This window comes from Octodon degus, unplaced genomic scaffold, assembly GCF_000260255.1.
Source record: "Octodon degus isolate 3935 unplaced genomic scaffold, OctDeg1.0 scaffold00001, whole genome shotgun sequence".
In the NCBI taxonomy this organism is placed as follows: Eukaryota; Metazoa; Chordata; class Mammalia; order Rodentia; family Octodontidae; genus Octodon; species Octodon degus.
The window spans coordinates 38,127,740-38,150,247 of record NW_004524577.1 but is presented as its reverse complement, the minus strand read 5'-3'; the positions used below and the strand labels follow the sequence as shown (position 1 = coordinate 38,150,247).

At 41.0% G+C, this 22,508-nt stretch overlaps 1 protein-coding gene across 3 annotated transcripts in view; it reads right to left on the bottom strand.

Annotated features, from left to right (window-relative positions):
- Plpp1 (phospholipid phosphatase 1) overlaps nucleotides 1-22,508 on the bottom strand; it is an 85,435-nt gene that overhangs the window by 57,733 nt on the left and 5,194 nt on the right. For 2 of the 3 annotated variants that reach the window (XM_023708868.1, XM_023708857.1), the window contains exon 2: nucleotides 365-519. The exons of the other annotated variant lie outside the window; for it this stretch is intronic. In XM_023708868.1, the coding sequence (XP_023564636.1) occupies nucleotides 365-519 (155 nt within the window). The remainder of the gene's footprint in view (nucleotides 1-364; nucleotides 520-22,508) is intronic. 3 annotated transcript variants of the gene reach the window in all.

The window sequence follows — 22,508 nt, the reverse complement described above, 5'->3', positions numbered from 1 at the left end:
ATGTATAGGTACGATGAACGCCATCATATGTATATCTAAAATGTCCCAATAAATTATTAAAAATATACATGGGTCTAAGTTTCTCCACTTGTACAGGGACAAGAACTTCATCCAAATGATTAGATGAATCCTTCCATTTCAAAATCATCAGTCATAATTCTTCAGGATGACATCAAATTGTTTTGGTAACAATGACCTTTAACTGGAAAAATATCCACATGTTAAACAGCATATTTCTCCAATAACCATTCACCACAGTAACACTGGTGAAGACAGGACTGGGATTTACCCCCACCCAACGCCACCACTTCATTTGACCCTCAGCACAACAAACCCATCACTACCTACTTAATAATTTACTTACAGAGGAAATGGGTAAGCCCAGCCCCACTATGGTGAGGACAGTGGATGTGACGGTACTGTCATGGTACGGGTACTGGATGCTGCTGTCTTTACAGAAAAAGCCTCTCTGAAATGGATATATTTGGCCCAAATTTAGAACAGCCATAGGCATGGAAGCTGTTGGGGGAAGGGAGAAAAAGACACAGATGGTTAAATTCAGTTCACTTAGGAAGTAAAGTCTACTGAATGGGATGCAAATCTTAAAATTATTTTCTCCTTTCTGGAGAAGTCTACATACTCCATAATAACCAAAAGTAAAAGCTAAGGAAACCATGCCGCATTTAAGAATAAATTACTTTACTTGCATTGACCTCTGATTTTAGAGACAATCAATAAAAGAAACTCCCAGGGAAGACAGCAAAGTTGACCCCAGGAAAATTAATGCTGAAAAAACAAGATCTTATGTCTTATATTTTATAGCTAAATCATATTTAACTGACCTGCTTAATATCTTAAATACAAAAAGGCAAAGGTCTACAAATAAATTTAATAATAGCATAACAGTCAAATGTAGTTAAGTAACTATCAGAATTTGCTTGACATAAGAACTTAAACTAATAGCTAAAAGAAAATTAGAAACTTTAAGTATAAATAATAAAAACAGAAAGAAAAGAACATATCCTTTGTTTTCCAAAGACAACAAATGAGTTTTATTAGCCTTGGCAAACCTCCCAAAACCACTTTAATGAGTTATAAGGGAATAATTACTCTTGAAAACTTCCACCTAAATAAGACCCTGAAAGACCAAAGTTAAATAATACAGCAGCCTCTTTGTGGTTGTGTTTGTGTTGTGTTGTGTTGTGTTTGTTTTGTTTTGGAAACAGGGTTTCACTATGTTGCCAAGGCTAGTGAACTCAGGACCCTCATGCCTCAGGTTCCCACAGAGCCGACTATAGTGGTGCCCAATGCACCAGCTTCTTGATATATTCAAATTTAACTTGCTCTAGGCTTTGCTTTGTAAAAGTCAAACATCTAAGCATCTACTCGTTGAATACCCAGTACCAAGCTAAACTATACAGGGGGAAGCAAACCACTGTGAACCAGATACTACATTTAAGACCTGAAGGTGAAGGTATAAAAGCAGGATGCACACTCGATAACTTGTTTTCAAATAAATACCAATAATAGGTAGCTTGGTGGTATAGTGCTTCTGTGACATGGAGGAAGTCCTGGGTTTGATTCCCAGTTTAAAAAGAAATTATGTGTGTGTGTGTGTCTGTGTGTGTGTGTGCACGTGTGCACATGCGCACCTGTCTTAGGGGGAAAGATTAAACTCTTCTGTATCTGATTGTGATACTTTCACCAATATTTTTAATTATATGTAGTGTTTCGAAAGAAATACTATTAAAGGCAGAATACAAAATAAAAACCAGAAATATGACTATTCAAAAGGCATACAAGAACCTATAAGGGATTCAGAAGTCAATGTAAATTGATAGCATTATAAAAGTCTAATAAAGGAGAATCAACCGAGCCGAACCTGAAACAGCAGGAAAAGCCCAGGCAACAGGGCAGGACGCAGGAGAGCTCTCGGTGGCCGAGGATGCAAGGGCAGCGTGACAACTGCACCACAGAAGCCAGAGGGAATGTCACAGCCAACACGCACTGCATGCTCGCACACGCCAGGCACAGGCTACGCACATCAACTCAGCCCTGACCTTTAACCAGAACGCTCATTTTTGCTAAAGTTATTATTTAAGTTTAGAGAAACTAAGAAAAGTGCTGAGGTGCTAGAACCAGCACTCCTGCACAGGCTGGCTCCAGCCAGTGGGCGGATCTCCTCCCGCGGACACAAGCATCTGCCCGAGCAGCAGGTTAGAGCTGCAGCCAGCCAGACAGCACTGGGCCGGAGGGAGTGGGCCTTGTCCTTTAAAAGGCTTCTGCAGTAAAATATATGGTCTGCTCAAAATAAGAACTCAAGCAGACCACTATCCTCGCTGCAACTTGTCTCTGCACTCTCCAACTTTGTGGTTTTCAATGGGAGTAAGGAGGTATGAGTTTGGCATGTTTATTAAAGGATTATGAGTTTAAAACCACTGACCTCCAGAAAAAATTACCTTTGTTTTTTGCTAGGGGGATTTAAACTCAGGATCTCACACTTGCCAGGCAGTCCCTGCGCCACTGAGCTACACCCCGGTCCCAGTAATTTATCTTGTAAGAAATAAAGTGTCACCATCTTGCTCTGGTCAGCAACATAATACAACGAAATTTTAGATATTAACTTCCAAAAGAGAGAAGAAAAGGAAATATTCAATCCAGTTTTGAACTGGGCCAGAAATCAGTTAGTATGCCGACAGTCAACACACCAAACTATGCAGAGGAATGAAGACTTTTGAAATGACACTACTCAGATACTGGTCACAACTGCTGAGGCAAACCTGAAGACGACATTTCAGAGTGTGACACAAAGAAGAACTGTCCCAATTATAGAAAGGTGAAGCTGCAAGAGCGAGCTATTCGCTCAGTCCTGAAAATGCTGGCTCCTGGGAAGCTGGGCACCTCTGCCCAAGCGCCTTGCCTCATCTTCCACGCCGCCCCGTGCGGACCTCAGAGCTCAATCACGTGAAACACCGACGACTGCTCACACTACTACATTAAAACCCTCGCAGCCTTCGTATTTGCTCAGGCTTGTGGTGAAGAGAGGCTTCCTCGGATTTCTCCTCCAAGTCCAGGTCAGGCAGCCCTTCTTACACTCCTTGGCATCCAGTACGGAAGTCTTTAAGACAGATTTCAAATTGCTTTCTACACATCTGTCAGCACCTCTGAGAGTGGAGGTATAGGTTAGAGGGGTATCGCCATCCCTATAAACAGATGCCTCTACTCCCCAAAGAGAATATTCCTTCAGCATATTCTTTATCTTTTATAGAGATCTGTAATAGTAACACTATAGGGTAGAAAAGAGTTTCATGTTAAAATTAGTATTATATGAAGGTTCTCATCATGAAAACTTACACAGGATAGTTACAGTCCTTGTTTTGGGTTTTTTTTTTGTTTTGTTTTGTTTTTTTGGCAGTACCAGGGATCAAACTCAGGACGCTGCACTTGCCAGGCAGATGCTTATGCCACTGAGCTATATTCCCAGCACCAGTCCTTCTTAATATCTATTTTATTATTGCTGTATCCTTTGCATCATGCACAAAATTAGATCTGAATAAAAAATGTAGTGAGTGACTAAATGAATAAAATTTAGGGCAAAGGTTACAAGTAAAAAGACAGGTTAAGTTGTTAGCATTAGAAGTATAGCTGAAGCCAAAAGAATGAAACCATTCTTAGAGAAAGAGTAAAAAATATCAAAGAGCAGTAAGTCAAGGACTAAAATCCATAATGAGATCAAAGACAGGGTAGGAAAAAGATGAAGAATGGTGGCTGATTACACCCTTCAAAAGGCAGGAAAAGTGACTATATCCATCAGCAGTTTACATCCCGTAAATAAAAGCATGAATAAAAAAGGACAATGTTGTGATACAAAAACCAAAGCTTGAAGTATCTAATTCCCAGCTAAGTCAGTAATGGCAAGCCTTTAAGAGCTCTCAATGGTAACGAACAACCTGCCACTATTGATCTAGGTAAATGTAGGCTGTTAAATGCTAATGACGTCTAAGAAAAAAAGACCATCATTAGTGACTTCTAATCATTATACCATGTCCACTAACACATCAACTGCAGCTTTATGAAGACACATCAAGGCTGAGCTTCCATACTAGATTGTCATTACCTAAGCATTGTTTTCTTCAGGTTAAATATGCATGTCACAATGATGTCCTCTGTTGATCATATGTATAACACACACACACACACACACACACACACACACACACACACACACACGGGCAGAGGAGTATAGGCATCCCTATAAACAGATGCCTCTAATCCCCAAAGAGAATATTCTAAAAAAATAGCATATTTTTTTATCTTCTATAGAGATCTGTAATAGTAACACTTTAGGGTAGAAAAGAGTTTCATGTTAAAATTAGTATTATAGGAAAGTTCTCATCATGAAAACTTTCACAGGATAGTTATAATCCTTTGTTTTTTGTTTTTTTGGCAGTACCAGGGATCGAACTCAGGATGTTACAACAGCCAGGCAGATGCTTATGCCACTGAGCATAAGCACCAGTCCTTCTTAATATCTAAAGGACATGATAAACACCAGGGAGATAGCTCAATGGCATAAATGCCTGCCTGGCACGTGCAAGGTCCTGAGTTTGATCCCTGGTACTGGAGGGAAAAAAAAAAAAAAAAGACATAATACATTTTTACTCTAACTATAATTCTAGGATAATTGGAATTAAGATTTCCTTAAGAGAACTAATTTAAAATTATACAATAGGGCTGGTGAGATAGCTCAGTGGACTAAGCACCTGCTCCGGCAAGCACAGGGACTGGGGTTCAATCCCCTGCCAAACATGGTGTTCCAGCCCCACCCCCAGGGTGGGCTGAGCCATCCAGAGAGATGAGGTGTGGTGGTGTACACCTGTAATCCCAGCACTGGGGGGGATGAAAACAGGAGGATCACTATGAGTCTGAGCTGTGTAGTGAGACCCTGTATCAAATTCACTAAAAATACATATATACAATAATCTGCAATAATCTCATATTGAACTTTCATCTGTCACAACAGATTTACAATAGTTCCTGTATGCATATTGCTATCAGAAAGCAATGTTCTATTTTTAGAATTTTATTAGTCCTTTTCACATGCATAATGATCACATTTAACATACTTTGTACCTACACATGACCTTGACTCCTTTTTTGCCCATTTCCCTTCCCACCCTTCAACACTTCTACCCCTCATTTACAAATGCTATTTCCATTTTTCCCTTTTACTCTATTTTTCCCTTTTCTCTTCCTTCCCCTGCTCCCTCCCTTGTTCCCCTTCCCATTTGAACATTTTCTATTTTCCAATATCTATCAGTTTTGCTACTTATTTAATTTTTGGTTTCTCACAGAGAACCTATGTGGTATGTAAACATAGGGGTCCAATTTATTTCACTTAAAAGTATGGTCACAGGGCACATGTCTTTACCTAAAAATGTCTCAAATGAATCCATCTTTATGGCAGAATAAAGATTTCTCCATTGTATATAAAAACCACATTTTCTTTATTCATCCATTGATGGGCATTTAGGCTGTTTCCAAGATTTAGTTACCATAAACTGGGCTGCTATAAATAAGGGTATGCATGTATTAATTACTGTGGTATCATGCTTTTAACTCTTTAAGGAAGATGCCTAGAAGGGAGATACCCGAGTTGAAGGAAGCCTCTGAGTTTTCTGAATCTCCACGCTGCGTTCCATACTGGTTGTACCAATCACACTCCAACAGTGAAGGGATCTTTTTGCCCCAGAGCCTCACCAGCATTTGTTATTGTTTGGTTTCTCGATGATGGCCATTGTTTTCTGGAGATGGAATTTCACTGTTGCTTTAATTTGTATCTCTTGAATGATCAGCAAATTTTGTCATATATTTATTTGTCTGTATTTCATCTGAGAAGTGTCTATTCATTTCAGATGCCCATTTTTGGATAAGGTCTTTAAAAGCTTGGGGGTTCTGAGTTCTTTATATATTCAAGATATCAGTCCTTTGTCCGTGGAATAATGAAATGTTTTTTTTCCATTCTGTGGGTTGCCTCTTGACCCTGTTAGCAGTTTCTGTCACTGTGCAAAGGCCTTTTAGTAAGATGAGAGCCCAGTTTTGGGTTCTTTTTAATATTTCCTGTACAATCGGGCTCTTGTTCATGAAGTCTGTGCCTACACTTAGGTCTTCAAAGAGTTTTATCTACTGTCTTCCAGGAGATTAAGTATTTGGTTTCCTGTTTAGATGTCTGATCCATTCTGATTTTAGTTTAGCGCACGCTAAGTCTGTAGATGGCCTCCCAGTGCACTCTCCACCCTTCTGCTCTCAGCAGGTGGACCAAGAGCATGGCTTACACATTCCAGGGCTCGCTCACTGCCTTCCAGGTCCCTCTGGCTAATGCAGGCAATGGGCAGCAGTGGGAGAGGCCAAAGGACAGCAAGGGCACTTACTTCCTTGGTGGCCTTCCAGCAAAGTCACTGTGGGTTTTTTGGTATTTTGTATTTTTTTAGAGAAGGGTCTACAGGGTGCTCAGGGTCTCACTACTAGATCAGACTTGTAGTGATCCGCCTTGTTTACAGCCTCCCAAGAGCTGGGAATACAGGTGCGTGCCACCACGCCCAGTCTCAATTGTCTCAGCAGGCCCTGGGGTTAGGCCTGGGATCGAATCCCGGCCCCTGCACCTGCCTGCAGGTGCTTGAATCAGCTGAGCTATTTGGCTGGCCTTACTGTTGAGTTTTAATTTACCAGAGGCAGCACTGCCAGCAGGGGGCTTTCTCCACACAACCGCTTTTGGGAGTTCCACTAGCTACTCTTTTCCTTTGCCCCTTGTGCCTCGGAGCAGTATCTCCCATCCTCTTGGGTTTTTTGTGGTGGTGGTGGTTTTGGTTTTTCTGGTTTGTTTGTTTGTTTGTTTGTTTGTTTGTTTGTTTTGCAGAACCGGGGATGGAACTCAGGCCCTTGCACTTGCCAGGGAAGCGCTTATTCTACTGAGCCATCTCCCCCTGGCCTTGCATCCTCTTAATTGTTAATCCAGGAAACTATACTATTCTTTCCGGTATTTCTAAACTCTGACCTCATATTTGTAACTAGCTCTAATCCTCCTCAAATTAGTTTGAGTGTGTCAGCTGTTTTCTGTCAGGATTCCCCACTGTCAGCATCACCTATTTCATTTTTGCTACACACAGTTCTTATCTGTTGTATGTCTGTCTTGGTGCATTTCTTCTAAGACATATTGAGGAAGATAGATAAAAGAATACCTGGAACAATACATATGTGTATGTGTCTACTGTAGTCTCCAATTCACTAAAATCTTCCTTCCTGTTTTATATATAGTATATCCAGCCTTAAAAATGTGCTGTTATGAAGTATTTCAATGAAATAAATCTTGAACACATTTTAGAGAGAAAAAACTTAAGTATAAACAATCTCTTCTATGCAAAGGCAAGAGCAAAGCAAATTCACCTTTTGAAAAGAACAAAATCAAAATATAGAAGTTACTGAAGTGACTCTCTTGACTTCCATTTCCACTTCCCACTTTTTCAAAACATTTCAGGTTTTACCAGATATCCCTAATCTGAAAATTCAAAATGCCACAAATGGCTTTCAGATTAAGGGAGCTCCACTTGCCTTAGGAAAGCAGGATGAAGAGCATTAAAGAACAGTGGCAGGCAAAGTGAAGAGGAACATTTCCAAAGCATCCTAAGGGGGTCCTTTCTGCTGAACTCCACCTCATCTGACACTGCTCCGTGTCCCAACTTTTTGCCCCTTCAGTAACAGTCCTCCCGAGGATTCAGGACCTGACATACTGCTCGGCTACGTGAATCAAATATGAAGCTTTTCACCCCTTGGCCCAACTCCCAGGCCTTGTAGCCTTGATGAAAACGGCAGGGTATGGGGCAAGAAAGTGATCTGAGATACTGGGAGGACCTCTGTGCCAACGCCCCAGCACTGAGCATGGAACACAAATTTTCATTTAACCCTCACAACATTAGAGCACACTCCAAAATGACACAGATATTCCAAGCACCTACGCTGATGCCTAGAATAGGCAGGCCTTCAACAAATACTTGATGAGTGTACAAAGAATCACCCTGCAAAACAAGTACTGTATTAGTATCCCCATCTTAAAGATCAAGGAATGGAAAAAAGAAAATAAAAGATCACACTGACTCAGAAATAAGAAAGAGCAAGGGTGAAATTTAAAATATGTAACAACTAGTTCCACATTACCCCTGATCACTCAGCGCAGACAGCAGATGGTGCTGGAGGAGCTGGGTCCTACCCGCCCGCAAGCTTTTCACCTGCAAGACCAGAGGCAGGCCCTTGGGAGGGGTCAGGACACAGAGATGGGAGGCAGGCAAAACTCGAACATACAGTGACTATCAGCCTTAGTGTTAGGTGGTACATCCGGGACTTCAATCTGCACTTATACAACCCTAAAGTCTTCCAAACAAAAGTGGAGACACTATCATTTGCTAAATGAGGAAAACAAGGCAAATGGAAGTTTTAGTTAAGTAGAAAAACCATTCAAAACAACTCCATGAAAATGGAATTTGGCATGAATTAAGGATTAGTAAGTGAACTTGATCTTTTTTTTTTTCTTCTTTCCTTTTCTTTTGCCTTTTTGGGACAGGGTCTCACTATGCAGCTCAGGTTGGCCTTGAGCTCAGTTTGTAGCCCAGGCTGGTCCTAAACGTGAGACAAGCCTCCTGCCTCAGCCTTCCAAGTGCTAGGATTACAGGCATGCAACACCACACTCGGCTGTGACCTCAGACAAAAAAATCAGGCAGATCTGATTAAAATAGGGCAGAGGCTAATAAGGAAAAGATATAAATAGAGAAGGCAAAATGACAGCATGAAGATCTTCAGTCTAGATAAACTAATGAGTTTGCAAGGCAGAGGCGGGAAAGGGACAGCACGTAGGCCAGCAGGAGGGCCCGGCACCTGCGGGCACCGCGGCTGGTGGTGCAGAGTCCACACAGGAGCATCCACAGACAAGAACGCAGAGAACGGGGATTCTCGCCTCTCAGAGACACCTCGCTGTGGTGGCTTACGACCACCATCTCTATATTGTTCTATTATGAAAAGTACTCAGGTCTTTTTTTTTTTTTTTTTATTTGAGACAAAAAGGAGAAAAAGCATCTTCACTATGTGTCTTTTACCAGAGAAAGTGTTTTATGTTTTATGATTTTGAAGCAAAAGCTTCAACCTTAGAAGACATTCCAAGTGTTAAAAGACACCTAAAATAAATTTATGAATATATTTATAAACAGTTTATTAAAATCCAGGGATACAGCTCAGCGGCATAGGCACCTGCCTGGCAAGTGCAAGGCCCTGAGTTGATCCCTGGTATAAATCAATCAATCAATCAGTCAGTCTAGAGCTGGGGCTGGGGATGAACCTCAGTAGCACAGCAATTTGCCTATCATGGGGAAGGTTCTCAGCTCAACCCCAGTACCTCGAAACAAACCAACCCTCCCTCCCAAACTGTTACCTTACATGAACTCTTTCGAGATTTCTGCACAGGCATGCACATGTTAACCTACTTATTTACATAGTAACAAAAAAAGTCAACAGGTTGTCACCTCTTGTTTCCTTCCCAGAAAGGCACACTGAACAGTGCCATCTGGCTCAGAACAACATTCACGGCTTCCCTTCCTTCATAACTGCTGTTCTCTTTTCAAGCTGACAAACATAATCAGCAGCAAAATTTCCATGCAGATTTCTATATGGAAGAGATGTCTACGGCCATACCACCCTGAACGCGCCCGATCTCGTCTATATGGAAGAGATATCATCAATAAACCAATAATACAAGCTGGCAGGGCTATGGGAAAAGGGAGCCCTTCTCCACTGTTGGTGGGAGTGTGGACTGATACAACCACTGTGGAAATCAGTGTGGAGATTCCTCAAAAAATAGGGTTAGCAGTCCCCTTTGGCCCAGCTCTTCCCCTTCTGGGTATCTTCCCAGAAGAAGTAAAAGCATCATACCTAGCGTTCTACGTGCACCCACATACATATGTACACCTGTTTCTAGCAGTGCAATCTGTACTAGCTAAACTGGAAACAGCCCAAATGCCCATCAACTGAGGAATGAATACCAAAGATATTCAGTAATATTTCTATCATAAATTGTAGCCCTAATCAGAAATGCATTAGTAAGTGAAAGAGATCAGACTCAAAGGGCTATATACTCCATGATTTCATTTATAGGACATTCCATTTATATGACATTATAGGAGGAAAAAACAGATCAGTAGTTCCCAGAGGAGGAGGATGGTGGGAGGAGTTCATTACACAGCAGAAGCATATGAGAATAACAGGCCAACCCTGGAAAGTAATTGGGCAGTTCTGTATCTTGACTGTGTTATAATTAAATGACTAAGTTCTAAATTGTCTAAACTCATAGAATTGAATACCAAGAGTGCATTTTGCTGTGCGAATTTAAACAAGAATACTGCACCTTGGTGTAAGTTACCTCGCTTTTTTAGTGCCATTACCACTTTCCACTCTGTGGACATATACACAGTGGCCCTACTCCCTCCACCTAACAAAGGCTGACTTATCATCCCACCATCCATTAAGCCACTCCTAGAAGCCATCCTTTTATGTGGCAGGGCGGGGTCCTGGGCAGACTGGACAGTCACACATACCTGACGTTGTCCCAGTTACTCCTCAGTGAACCTGAGCACGTGTCACTTGTCTGAGCTCAGTGTCCTCATCTAGTAGCATTTTTACACACCTCTCTGAACTGTCGTAAACTGAAAACCTAGTAATGTGTCTAATGTAGCACCCAGCATACTAATAGTTTTCAACAAATGCCTATTCACTAAGCTTTTTTCTCTGCTGTCCCGTCAAACTCTCATGGCCCTGACACATACACAATCCATCACAATACTTACTTCACATATTGTAACTATGTGTTTCTTTATAATGTGTTTCTTTAATCCTTGAATTCACAGAAACCAGCATGTTCACTGTCTGAAAGTCCAAAAGCTGAAGCATAGCTTGTCCACCTGATATGATCTTGTTACAAAAGAAGGATTAGAAGAGAGACAAGGCTATGAACTGGGATGGTCTGGGAAGGGTGGGAAACTATCGTTTCCACAGTTTCTACAAGGATGTCGCAAGAAGCACCCCAGCACAACTGCAAACAATCTGAATGCTCAAACTGGAGGTAAAGTGGCTTAGGCCAAATATACGCAATGAAATATACCATAAGAACCCTGAAAATGTGGTAGAAACCTATGCTTAATTTTTACAAAGGCTATACACTGGGCACGGCAGAGCACACCTCTAGCCCTCCTATTTAGGAGGCAAAGGCAGGAAGATTGCTTGAGCCCAGAAGTTTTTAGGACCAGGCTGATCAATACAACAAAAGCACATCTCAAAAAATTATAAAGAATATATGTATGTCTCAGAACAAACGAACAAAAATCATGGGAAAGATACACAACCAAAATGTTAAAAAGGGTCATCTCAGGTTGATTCTAAGATTACTAGTAACATTTATTTTCTTTTATGGGCTTTTGAGAGTTTACAAATTTATTATGAGTTAATTCTAGAAAGCTTGGTAATCAAGTAATTTTTTTTTTTTATTTTAAAGAGACAAAAACAAAAACAAAAAAACACAGAAAACAAAATTCCAAAACAGTATGATAGGAGGGGGCTGGCCAAATACCTCAGCAGACTAAAGTGCCTGTTTGGCCAGATGCAGGGGCCTACAGGGGCCGGGGCTTGATCCCCAGCCTGCCGTGCTAGCTGTGCTGGCCCTGGCCCCGGGGCACGCTGAGACAGCAAATGACACTGACACTGGGCGTGGTAGCATATACATACATACACATATACATATATACGTGTATATATGTATATGCATATGTATATATATATGATAGGGTAACAATGATTAATACATTGCATATTGTTATGACTCACACAGGGCTTGCAAAAGTAATTTTTTTAATTTAGTACAGGGTCTACAGGGTCTCACTCCATAGATCGGCCTCACAGTGACCTGTTTTCAGCCTCCCAAGCGCTGGCATTACAGGCACGCATCACCATGCCCAGTGCCAACTGCCTGCCGTCTCAGCATGCCCCAGGGGTGGGCTGGCACAGGACACTGGAGATCGAACCCCCAGCCCCCGCATCTGCCTAAGCAGGCACTTTCATCCGCTGAGCTATCTGGCCGGCCTGCAAAAGTAATTTTTAACTTGGAAAATCTGTAACAATCATGTAGAATCATGCTATTATATGTGAACTATATATATTTAAGTTGTGTCTCTCCCACGACTTGTCAATAATCAAATTTTATAAGACAATGCAGATAGTGAATTCTTCAGATGGGTAAGGCTCCCCTCTTAAAAAAAAGTTTCCACACAGTTTGTATTTACTTTCTAGCTTAAAGTTGTGATCTATATACATATTACTTAAGCCTGCAAAACAAGCTTAGCCTGTATTCATCCTGTATTTGGGTAAGAAGACCTGGTTACCTCTCTCTCTCTGAATGAACAATGGGACTACCAGTTTCAGTAATCCCACCCACAAAATTCCCTTAACTAAATGATGTCTCCCTTACCTTCAGCTGGGCAAGAAGTAACAACTTCCCATTCTATAGAAAAGCCTATATTCCAAAGGACACCGAATGTGCTTAGTACTGTATTGACACCAAGGGGAGTGAGCCCAGGGCCTTCACACTGGTCTACATCAGCAGCCCTTTGCTTTTTTCTGAATTCCTACCTGCAATCCTCTTCTCTCAGCCTCCCAAATGCTGGGATTACAGGTATGTGCCACCACACAGACTACTATATTGACTCAAATAAAGCCAGGCCTCTTCTAGAGATGCCGGGGACTAAGCATCTTAATGCTCAAGATGTGCAAGAAAAAAAGTCAAGAATCCACCAAAAGGGCTTGAGTTAACAGCTCAGAGCAGAGCGTTTAGCTACTGAGTTCAATCTTCAAATCTGCAAAAACAAAAAAGAAATACATAAAAAATTTTAAATAAACAAAATCCAGACCTGAAATCTCACATCCTGACTCAAGAGTTTGTACCACCCCCAAAATAAAAACTTACTTTAAATCTTTAAAATATTTAGGTGGATTCATGATGTCTAGTCTGAAATTATGCTGAAGGGCAAGAGTGCAGATACTAAAATAAAGTTATCCTAACCTTAGTGTCTCAAAAGGAAAACACAGAAACTTACTTTGTCAGGAAGTCACCAAATTGCCATATCTAAATTAGTATGCTTTGCTTAGAACACACAAAAAAATTTTAAAAGGCACACAAACAAGGCATACAAGCCAAGAAAGTTTGGCAAAATTCTTTTTTTAGTGGTTATGATTATTGTAATAGCAAATCATATATCCATTTTTTCAAAAAATACATGTTCCCACCCAAGTTACTTTATATAGAAGTTAAGCTAAAGGAAGAAATCCTACAAACATTCTTTAGGGGCAAGCACAGAGTCAATGCTTCAGCTACACCATACAATGGGAAGAAGAAAAAGGACAAATGCTGGCTTGTTGACCAGGTGCTTTATGCTCATTTAATCCTAACAGATCCATCTGTGACACACACACTACGCTCTCCATTATGTAAACGATGACAGTGCCGTTCAGCAAGACTATACAACCAACTGTGTGACTGAAGCAAGGCAAACAGCAAAGCAGAATTTGAAATTCTGAACGCCATGCTCCAAGTCTCAACCTCTTCTTACCGCTCGCTCGCACTGGTGACAGGAACTTTGAAAAACAACGTATCAAATAATCAACTGCTCTCAGCAGTGTGCTTTCCATAACTGCTGTTCCTCTGCTGCCCATCCTCTCCAGTAGGGCTCATCCTTTTTCTGTCCAGGCATCACAGGAGATCATGACAACAGGCCTTCTACCCATTAGTCTCAGAAACAACCCAGTTAATCTGTGCTTTAACTTTTCTTTAAAACGCTTAGGGTGTACATTTATTCACTCAGTCAGTATCTGGATGTCTTCATCTCCTTTCTTATTCTAGCTTTTTAAAGAGTAATCTGCACCCTACCGCTTCCCTTTATTCACCACTACCTAGTTTTCGGCCCACATCAATTTGGTTTGCATCCCACTGCAGAAATTTTACATGAGGTTCTCTATGATCAATGTGCATCAAGACCCAATGGATACAAGCCCACCTTCGGCTTTCGGGAGAACAGACACACTATCATTCTCTCTACTTGGCCTTTCAGAAATTCACTCATTTGTAAAATGCTTCTTCTCAATCTTGAGGGTCTTAATTTCTTCCAACCAATCCAAAATGTCAGTGTTTCTCAACACTCAATCCTAAATCTTCTTCTCTTCTTACTATATAACTTATCAATTCTTATTATTCCAATTATCATGAAGATATCAGTGTCTCCCAAAACTCAGACCTTTCCTCTAGCACCACTTACCCAAGTGAGGACTTGGTATTTCTAGTTAAGATACTGGAGAGGCATTTTAAATACAACATGTCCCAAACAAACTCACTACACTCTCGCATCCTCCTTCCTACCCACTCAGGTTCTCTCCTAGTGGCCTCCAGCTCAGTGACTGGCAGAAAACCAACATCCATCCAATTATGCACACCAGAATCTGCAGAACTATCTTTGACAAACAACCCCCTCATCACACTCTCCAAATTGAACCTGTCACCAAGATGAGTGATTTTTACCTCCCAAATAACTCTCAAATTTATTCCTTTCCCCCATCTCCACCACTTCCTTAGTCTAGATTGTTTGAAAAGCTGCCTCATTACTATCTTTATTTCCTATTTCAACTAATTCTATTTGACAGTTCAAAATCTCAAACATTTCATTTATATAACTTTATAAAATAGCCAACCATCTCTCTCTGTCTCTGTCTCTGTGTCTGTCTGTCTCTCTCTCCCCCCACTCCTTCCCTCCCTCCTTCCTTGAATAGCTGTGACTGCAGGCAAGAACCACACCTGGCTCTGGTTTGCTTTGGTTCTGGAGTCACTGAGCTACATATCCAGCGTTTTTTAAATTTTATTTTAAAACAGAGTCTTGTTAATTGCCTGACCTGGACTCAAATTTGCCACTCTCCTACCTTAGCCTCCAAGATGCAGGGTCATGGGGTGTGTACTACTGACACCCAACTAGTTTTTTAATCATGAAAAGTCTCTGGACATGAACTAAGGAAGACTACCATGAAGTTCTTCCAGTGCTCTAGTTGTCCTCTTTCCTAGTAAATACTAAGTAAAGGTCTAGTTAACTAGCAAGCCCAAACAACAAATTCCATAATTTAAGAAATTTATGTCACTATAAGTGTGACTTTACACTTACTCCACTAGAAACCAGAATCTCCACCACAGTTTGGACAGCAACTTTAAGCCTTGTGAAGCATGCTGAAACTGCAATGAGCCTGACCAAATGATAGTCTGTTTTGGCTTCTCAAGTAAGTGTCACCATTTTTCACAGTATAACTGACACAGAAATACCAACTAGTTGCAATATTTCATGAGCTACTTGATCACTGGTAAAATTATGTACCCATGCATGGCAAGAGAAGAAAGTCAAGAAAGGGGCCTACATTACTTTGTATCAGGGCCTATTTTCCATACTACTGCTACCTATGACTCTGCTTTCATTCTCGAGTTTTTTACCTGTTTTCTGCTGACAGTAACACCTACCGCACTCTCAGCCAAGCTAAACTTATAATTAATCTCCTACAAGTCTACTGCAGTTGCTCCAACTCGTCAGTTGTACACCAAGTGCTCGCTGTCTTGAGTCACTGGTGTCAAACGCTACAGCATAGCTCCTGCAGCAACTGGCTCTCCTCACAAGGGAACACTCACACTAGGGCTCCGAGACGGGCATGGCGGATGTTACTGCCATTATAACCAACACACGACTAAAGCGAGCAGCCTGGTGATTTATCCACGAAGATCACAGACAGTACAAGGACAAGAGCGGAGACTTGCAAACGCATGGCTTTCACTATGAAATCATACCTTGGACTCTTTAAATAAAAGTTACACAAACGAATTACCACTCACTAAAAAATCATCTACAGTGTCAAACCCTGAAGGGGGGAAAGTTCATGCAAAAAATTATCTTCAAAAAAAGAACTACTTATTTGTTTTCAGATTTGGTTAATAAATACATTCAACAACAGCACTTCACTCATATTGTGGGACCAAAGTTTTAATGTAGATATCCAACACGAGTTAGAAAGTTAACATTAACCATAACCTGTCTAACAAGTTTTGATAACATCATGATTTAAGAAACCTTTTCTCTAATTGGGCCATTGGGTCAGATGCAGACAATATTTGGAAAGGAGCACATGTGAAAACTCCTGTCTCTTATCCATGACCTTTGGAAAAATTAGTACTATATCACGTGTCATTTAACTCTACACTGTATAACTATGATAATGATATTTTCAAAATCAAATTCTGATGTTATTCCTAAAATCTGTGTTAAAAATTACTTAAGAGAAATTTTATAAAAACATGAATTTTAAATCTACTTGGCATGCAAATGCAAGGGCCTGAGTTCAATCCCCAGTTCGGCCCCCCCAAAAAAATCTACTTGGCTCTCTGTTTAACATACTATCCTCTCTGAAGTCTATTACCTAAAATTAGAACTATACTAGAACACTAGAGATGGGCATGTCCATTGTATATATCTTTTTCTTAAACTCTGTAGACAAAAGGATAAATTTTTATTCAATCTGTATCTTAACTCTTGACCAGTTTATATTCAAGAAACAGAACTTTTATATTTTAAGAGCAACTAATAAGAGAAATTACCTCACAAACACCATTGTTTATTTCTATTATGAACTGACTGTTGGCTCTTGAGCCATGAACATTCTTTGGGGCACCTTTCTACTGCTCACCTAGAAATACAAGAAGTAAATGAGGTATCTGAGTCCAGAAAGAAGTAGATTAGAAGTAATCAAAACATTTCCCATAGGAACACAGGCACTGGGAAATGAAATACTCCCTGGATCCACCCTCAGCTCTGTTCAAATTATAGCTAAGACTACACCAGTGTTCCCAAAGAAAAGTGGCCAGCACATGAGTCACATTTAAACAGTACAGCATGTCACTGGTACCTAAATGGTTTATTAGCTTAATAATGATAATAGCAGCAGCAATATTTGAGTATCTACTGCAAGCCAAGACCATGCCAAATACATTGTCTCACACACTGTCTCATTTGATTTCACAGGAAGGCACCGTCAGCACTGTCTTTTTCATTAGAAGAGGAAATATAACTCATAAGGGGCTGATTTGTCTAATATCACAAAGTAACAACAGACCTGGAATTCAAATTTCAGGTAAGTGGGTCACTTAAGTACTTGCCTGCTCATTCACATAACAAATACATGAATGCCTACCATGTGCCACATGATTCCTAAACCCACATTACAATGTTTTCATCTCATGACTGGTATGCTTATGAACTTTCTACAGAAATTACTTCCAGAAGTCTGTTGTAGTTTTGCTTTGATTTTTGCAGTATTGGGGATTAACTCGGGGCCTTTGCACTGAACCACATCCCTAGGCTTTTTTGAGACAGTCTCCCAATTTGCCATCCCTCTGCCTCAGCCTCCCAGTGTGCAGGGACTACAGTATGCACTAGCAAGTCTGGCTCTAGAATTCAGCACTAGCCAAAAGTAATATTCCGAATGTTTTATATTATCCCTGCAATAAATCAGAGCAATGGTCCTGGGGGAATCTTCTGAAATAAAAATAGGCTTCATTAAAATATGCACCTATGTCCCCTTACAAGGTCCTCTACACCTCCTCTTGAGGATGGAGACCTCGCCTCCTTCGCTCACGCTTGGTATTTCCTGTGCTAGAACATAACCAGCACTCATTAATTTATCATACAGTATTATCACTATTTCTTATGAATGTGTCATTACAGGAAGCAAGAAGTTGTCAGAAATCTATGCATTTGTTTTTGCAAAAATTTTGTATCCCCAGTAGTAGGGTAAAAAATAAAAGTAATACTATATACCTCATAGGTTTTTATGATACAACATCAATTTATATAAAACAGCTACATCTTAGGCATTCAATAAATAATGCTGTTCTCTTCATTTACCTCTCTCTAGCACCTAAGCAGCCAACCAAACTCTCCTGCTGACACAAATGAACCAAAAGGCAAGGCAAAACCTGGTGTAACAAGCTACCAATTACCTGAGGCGTTCGTCCACTATACATTTCCTATATGTCATTTTCCTGCACACCCCACCCTGAAAAAGACTCAGGAAACATTTCCAAGCAGTGACAACAACTCAGCACTAAACCATGAAGTTCTAACTATATCTGTTGGCATGCCTTCCCAAAGGTGATTGAAGGTTACTGAACACTATACACATGATTCACTTAACAATACAGGAAGGGCCAAGGTCCTCCTTTTTCTGGGAGAACTCAGAATACCTGCCATCCTCTCTTAAGACAAACACCATAGGCATGTTACTGAACAGGGTAAATTAGTTACATCTCCAACAAGTTACCCTCGTTGCTAACTCTTGGCAGTTATTAGGAGCCTGAATTAAAGGCGTCTCTTTTAGACAGCAGCTACACACTCAAAATGTGGTAAGCAGGCACTGACTTCGGAACTACATCATAATTAAGCAAGATTAAGAGTCATAAACCGAGGCTGGGAGATGGCTCAATGGAATAAGTGCTTCCCTGGCAAGCACAAGGGCCTGAGTTCAATCCCTGCTTCTGGAAAAAAAAAGTCATAAACCATCGAAGGGTGTGGTAGTGAATGCTGGTAGCCCAGAACTCAGAAGAGGCTGATGCAAAAGGATCACTGCAAGTTTAAGGCCAGCCTGGGCTACACCGTGAGTTAAAGCCCAGCCTGAAATATATAGTGAGATCTAGTCTCAAAAAAACAAAAATAAAATGTAGCCATAAACCATCCAGCTCCCCTAACAATAGTCACTGTTTTACACAGTTAATTCCCCTAAGCTCTACTTGTTTATCTTGTCCATTTATTACCTTTCCCACATCTGGACAATTAATCAGCATTCAAAATTTATAAGCCTCAAAAATGCATTCCTAGTCCCAACACGCCACTTTTTAGCTAGGGTGCTGCAGCTGAATTCGCCAACTACAGAGGAACATGACACCACCCTCCCTCATCAGGCTGAGAGACTACCCAGGCTGCACAAGGCTGGGGGGCACCACGTGTCAAAGATAGTACCATCACTTGCTATTTAGAAATAAAGGCTGCAGGTTAACTATTAAGAGCGCCACTGGAGCAGGGTGCGGCGGCGCAGGCCTGCAACCCCAGCACTCTGGGAGCCTGAGACAGGAGGATGGCAAACTCAACACCAGGATGAGCAGCTCAGCAACTTGGTGAGACCCTGTCTCAAAATAAAAAAAAAGGGTCAGAGATGCAATTGAGTGTGAAAAGAAAGAAAACAGACCATGGCCCAGGCATGGCGATACATACCTGTAATTCCAGCTATATGGAAGGCTGAGGCAGGAGGACCAAGAAGTGCCTGAGCGACTTTGGGAATCCTGTCTCAGTATTTTAAAGAGAGGAGAAAAGGTAAGCTCAGTGTTCCCTGGAGTCAATCCTCAATACTAAACAAGGATCACTCCTTGTGGTAGAGCACTTACCTAGCACATGGGGCCCTGAGCGGGAAGCCCAGACCTGGGGTACATAATCCAACCACACTGGCCTCTTCTTTAAGAAATAACCTTTTCCCTTTGGTCTTCAAAACCTACTCTTTCCTACTGCTTGCAATCTTCCTCCATGGCCAAACTCCCTTTCATCCTTAAATCTTAGTCTATGTCTCAATTCAAGTATCATTTCCTCAGAGAACCCTTCTCTGAAACCAGTTTCCCAAAGTCTCATTCTGCTATAACCCCAGATGGGTTCTTCCACAGCCTTCATAAATCTGTTATTTCTCTCTAGTCATACAGAGAAATCTTCACTCATATTTTTAGCTCTTAACACTGTACTGAGCGCTTAACATGTACTCCATAAATACGATAGAAAGTCAATTTTTTTTTGGTATGTAATGCAGGTCTCACTACACCGATCAGACTCAGAGCGATCCTCCTGTTCTCAGCCTCCCAAGCACTGGGATTACAGGTGTGCAGCACCATGCCCAGTCTCATTTGCTGTCTCAGTGCACCCCACAGGAGGGGCTGGCAGGGCATGCTGGGGATCAGACCTGGTCCCCACATTTGCCTAAGCAAGTACTTTTGTTTGCTGAGCTATCTAGCCAGCCCAGAAAGTCAAATATTTTTAAAACAGTTTTCATCCAACATAAAAACAATTTCAGGTTAATATATGTCTAAGTAAATATTTGAAAAATAAGTGTAAGCTGAAGAAAAGATAAGAGGTATTACACAATTCTTTTTCTTTGCTGTCTGCCTAACTACAAAAAAGAATTCAAATACCAGAATGTATAAAAATGAGAAACCACAATTATTGTCATTCAAAAACTTCAGTAAAATAAAGCTTTAGGGACAGGAACTAAAATTTTTTACAAGGGGAATATTCATTCCAAAGACTTGGACAACAAAAGTTGTGAAGGTGTAACTAGCTTTTCTGGAGCAAGCTGACATTCAGAATTTATTACTAAAGTAAAAGTTTTTCCATTGGTCTAATTATACTCTGCCACAGGCAGGCCTGTACAGACCAACTCCACCACGCTTGGGCTAACCACTGTTCGGAAGTCATCGTGTGGCTGTTACACATGACTACAGCACACGAGACTTCAAAGGCATGCCATGAGCACTCACGGAAGATGCTGCACCTGTGCCTCTTCCCTAGTCGATAACCAGCTGGCATGACACTACAGGTGCTAGGACTATAAGCAGTTACTTTATCTGACACCATATTAAGCGCAAAGCACTTTTGCAAATACGTGTAAGTCTCGTGATGACCGTAAGATACAGGGGTTTTGCCCCTCACACACCTGTGGGGAAAAGGCACACGAGCAGCGAACTTTCCCAAAGGCATGCACTCGGTAAACGGAAGAGGTGGAAGCTGATTCTAGATATTCTGAATCCAAATTTCACCACTAGAAGATGTTGTCACTAATGTTTTAAAGAAAAACCTGTACCGTATGAAAAATAAGTTGTTTCTAATTTCAAACTAGCTTTAGTTAACTATGAAGACAACTTCACCTGAGTCTCCTGGACTTTAAAGGCTGATGGAAAAAGAAAACCAGGAGAAAAGGAGGGAATGGAAGGAATGAAAACTGAAGAGAGGAAAGTATGAACAAGGGTGCAGGGAAAGGAGAAAGCACTCGTTACCACCACGCCCATCTCTGGATGCTAAATGCTTTTTGAAAAGAAGAGACAGCAGGGAGACAAGAAGCAATCCCCAGTTAGCCTATGGTAAGGTACTATATATTTCCAACCCAAATGCGTAAGAGATTTCAATTAAAAGGAAGTAGGCAATTCACATTCCAAATTCCTTTGCACAACAACTGAAACTACAGTTCATTTAAAATCTCAGTCACTTACTGCCAGCTTTGTTTTCACCTCTTCTGGCAGCAAGTTGAGCCCAGAGACCCTCTACCGCTGAGCTGCATCCCTAGACAGTTTAACCTAGTTGCGCAGGCTGGCAACTTGTGACTCTGCTTCAGCCTCCAGAGTAGCTGGGATGACAAAACGCACCAACACACCAGGCTCAGCTTCTCTTTTCCAGCAGCGTCAATACCAACAATTTACACTTCAATTTTTATCCAAAAGGAAGCCGATTACCTCCCCAAACTCAGTCATATATTGGAAACTGGTAGAGCCCAGCCAAAAATGACCAAGTGAAAAAGAGGTTAATAAAGATTCATAGCATGTCTCTGAGTTTCCAAAAGGATGTTATTCAAAGAAAATATAAAGATTATTCAAAGAAAATATAAAAATATAAAGGAAGACTTTACATTTCATAAAAGATAAAGTTCTCCGAACATAAAAGATAAGTTCTCTGCACATTTCCACGCTCAACTCCAAACAAGGTCAATGTATGGTAAAACTCAACTGTACGAGGAACCAAGTAGAGTCAAACAGTAATGATTTCCTGCAGGCCTCTACTTTTGCTCCAAATACCCACTGAAAAAAAGAAAGGGCCTTGTAAGCAGACTGTAGTCTCGCTGGAGAATGTGCCAGTCTGACTAATTTTTGTACATTTTTTGAGATTCCCCTCTCTGTGGATAGAAGGAAAAAAAGTAAGTAGAGAAACTAAACAGCAAACTTTAATCAGAAATAAGAGTAATGTCCTTAAAAGTTAACAGAAGCGGAACAGATAGGATAGGCACTGCATCCTATTCGTTGTCTTTGTTCACAGTGCCTGATACAATACTTAGCACCTATGTCAACAAATGTAGGCTAAATAATATAAGTGGATGACCAGGCTTGGTGGTGTGCACACTTGGGAAGCTGAGGCAGGACTGCTGCAAGTTTCAGGCCAGCTGGACCTGCATAGCTCTGTAGACCTATCTAGAAAGGAAGGGCAAGGGGGCCAGGGAGATGGCTCAGTGGATAAGTGCTTCCCTGGCAAGTGCAAGGGCCTGAGTTC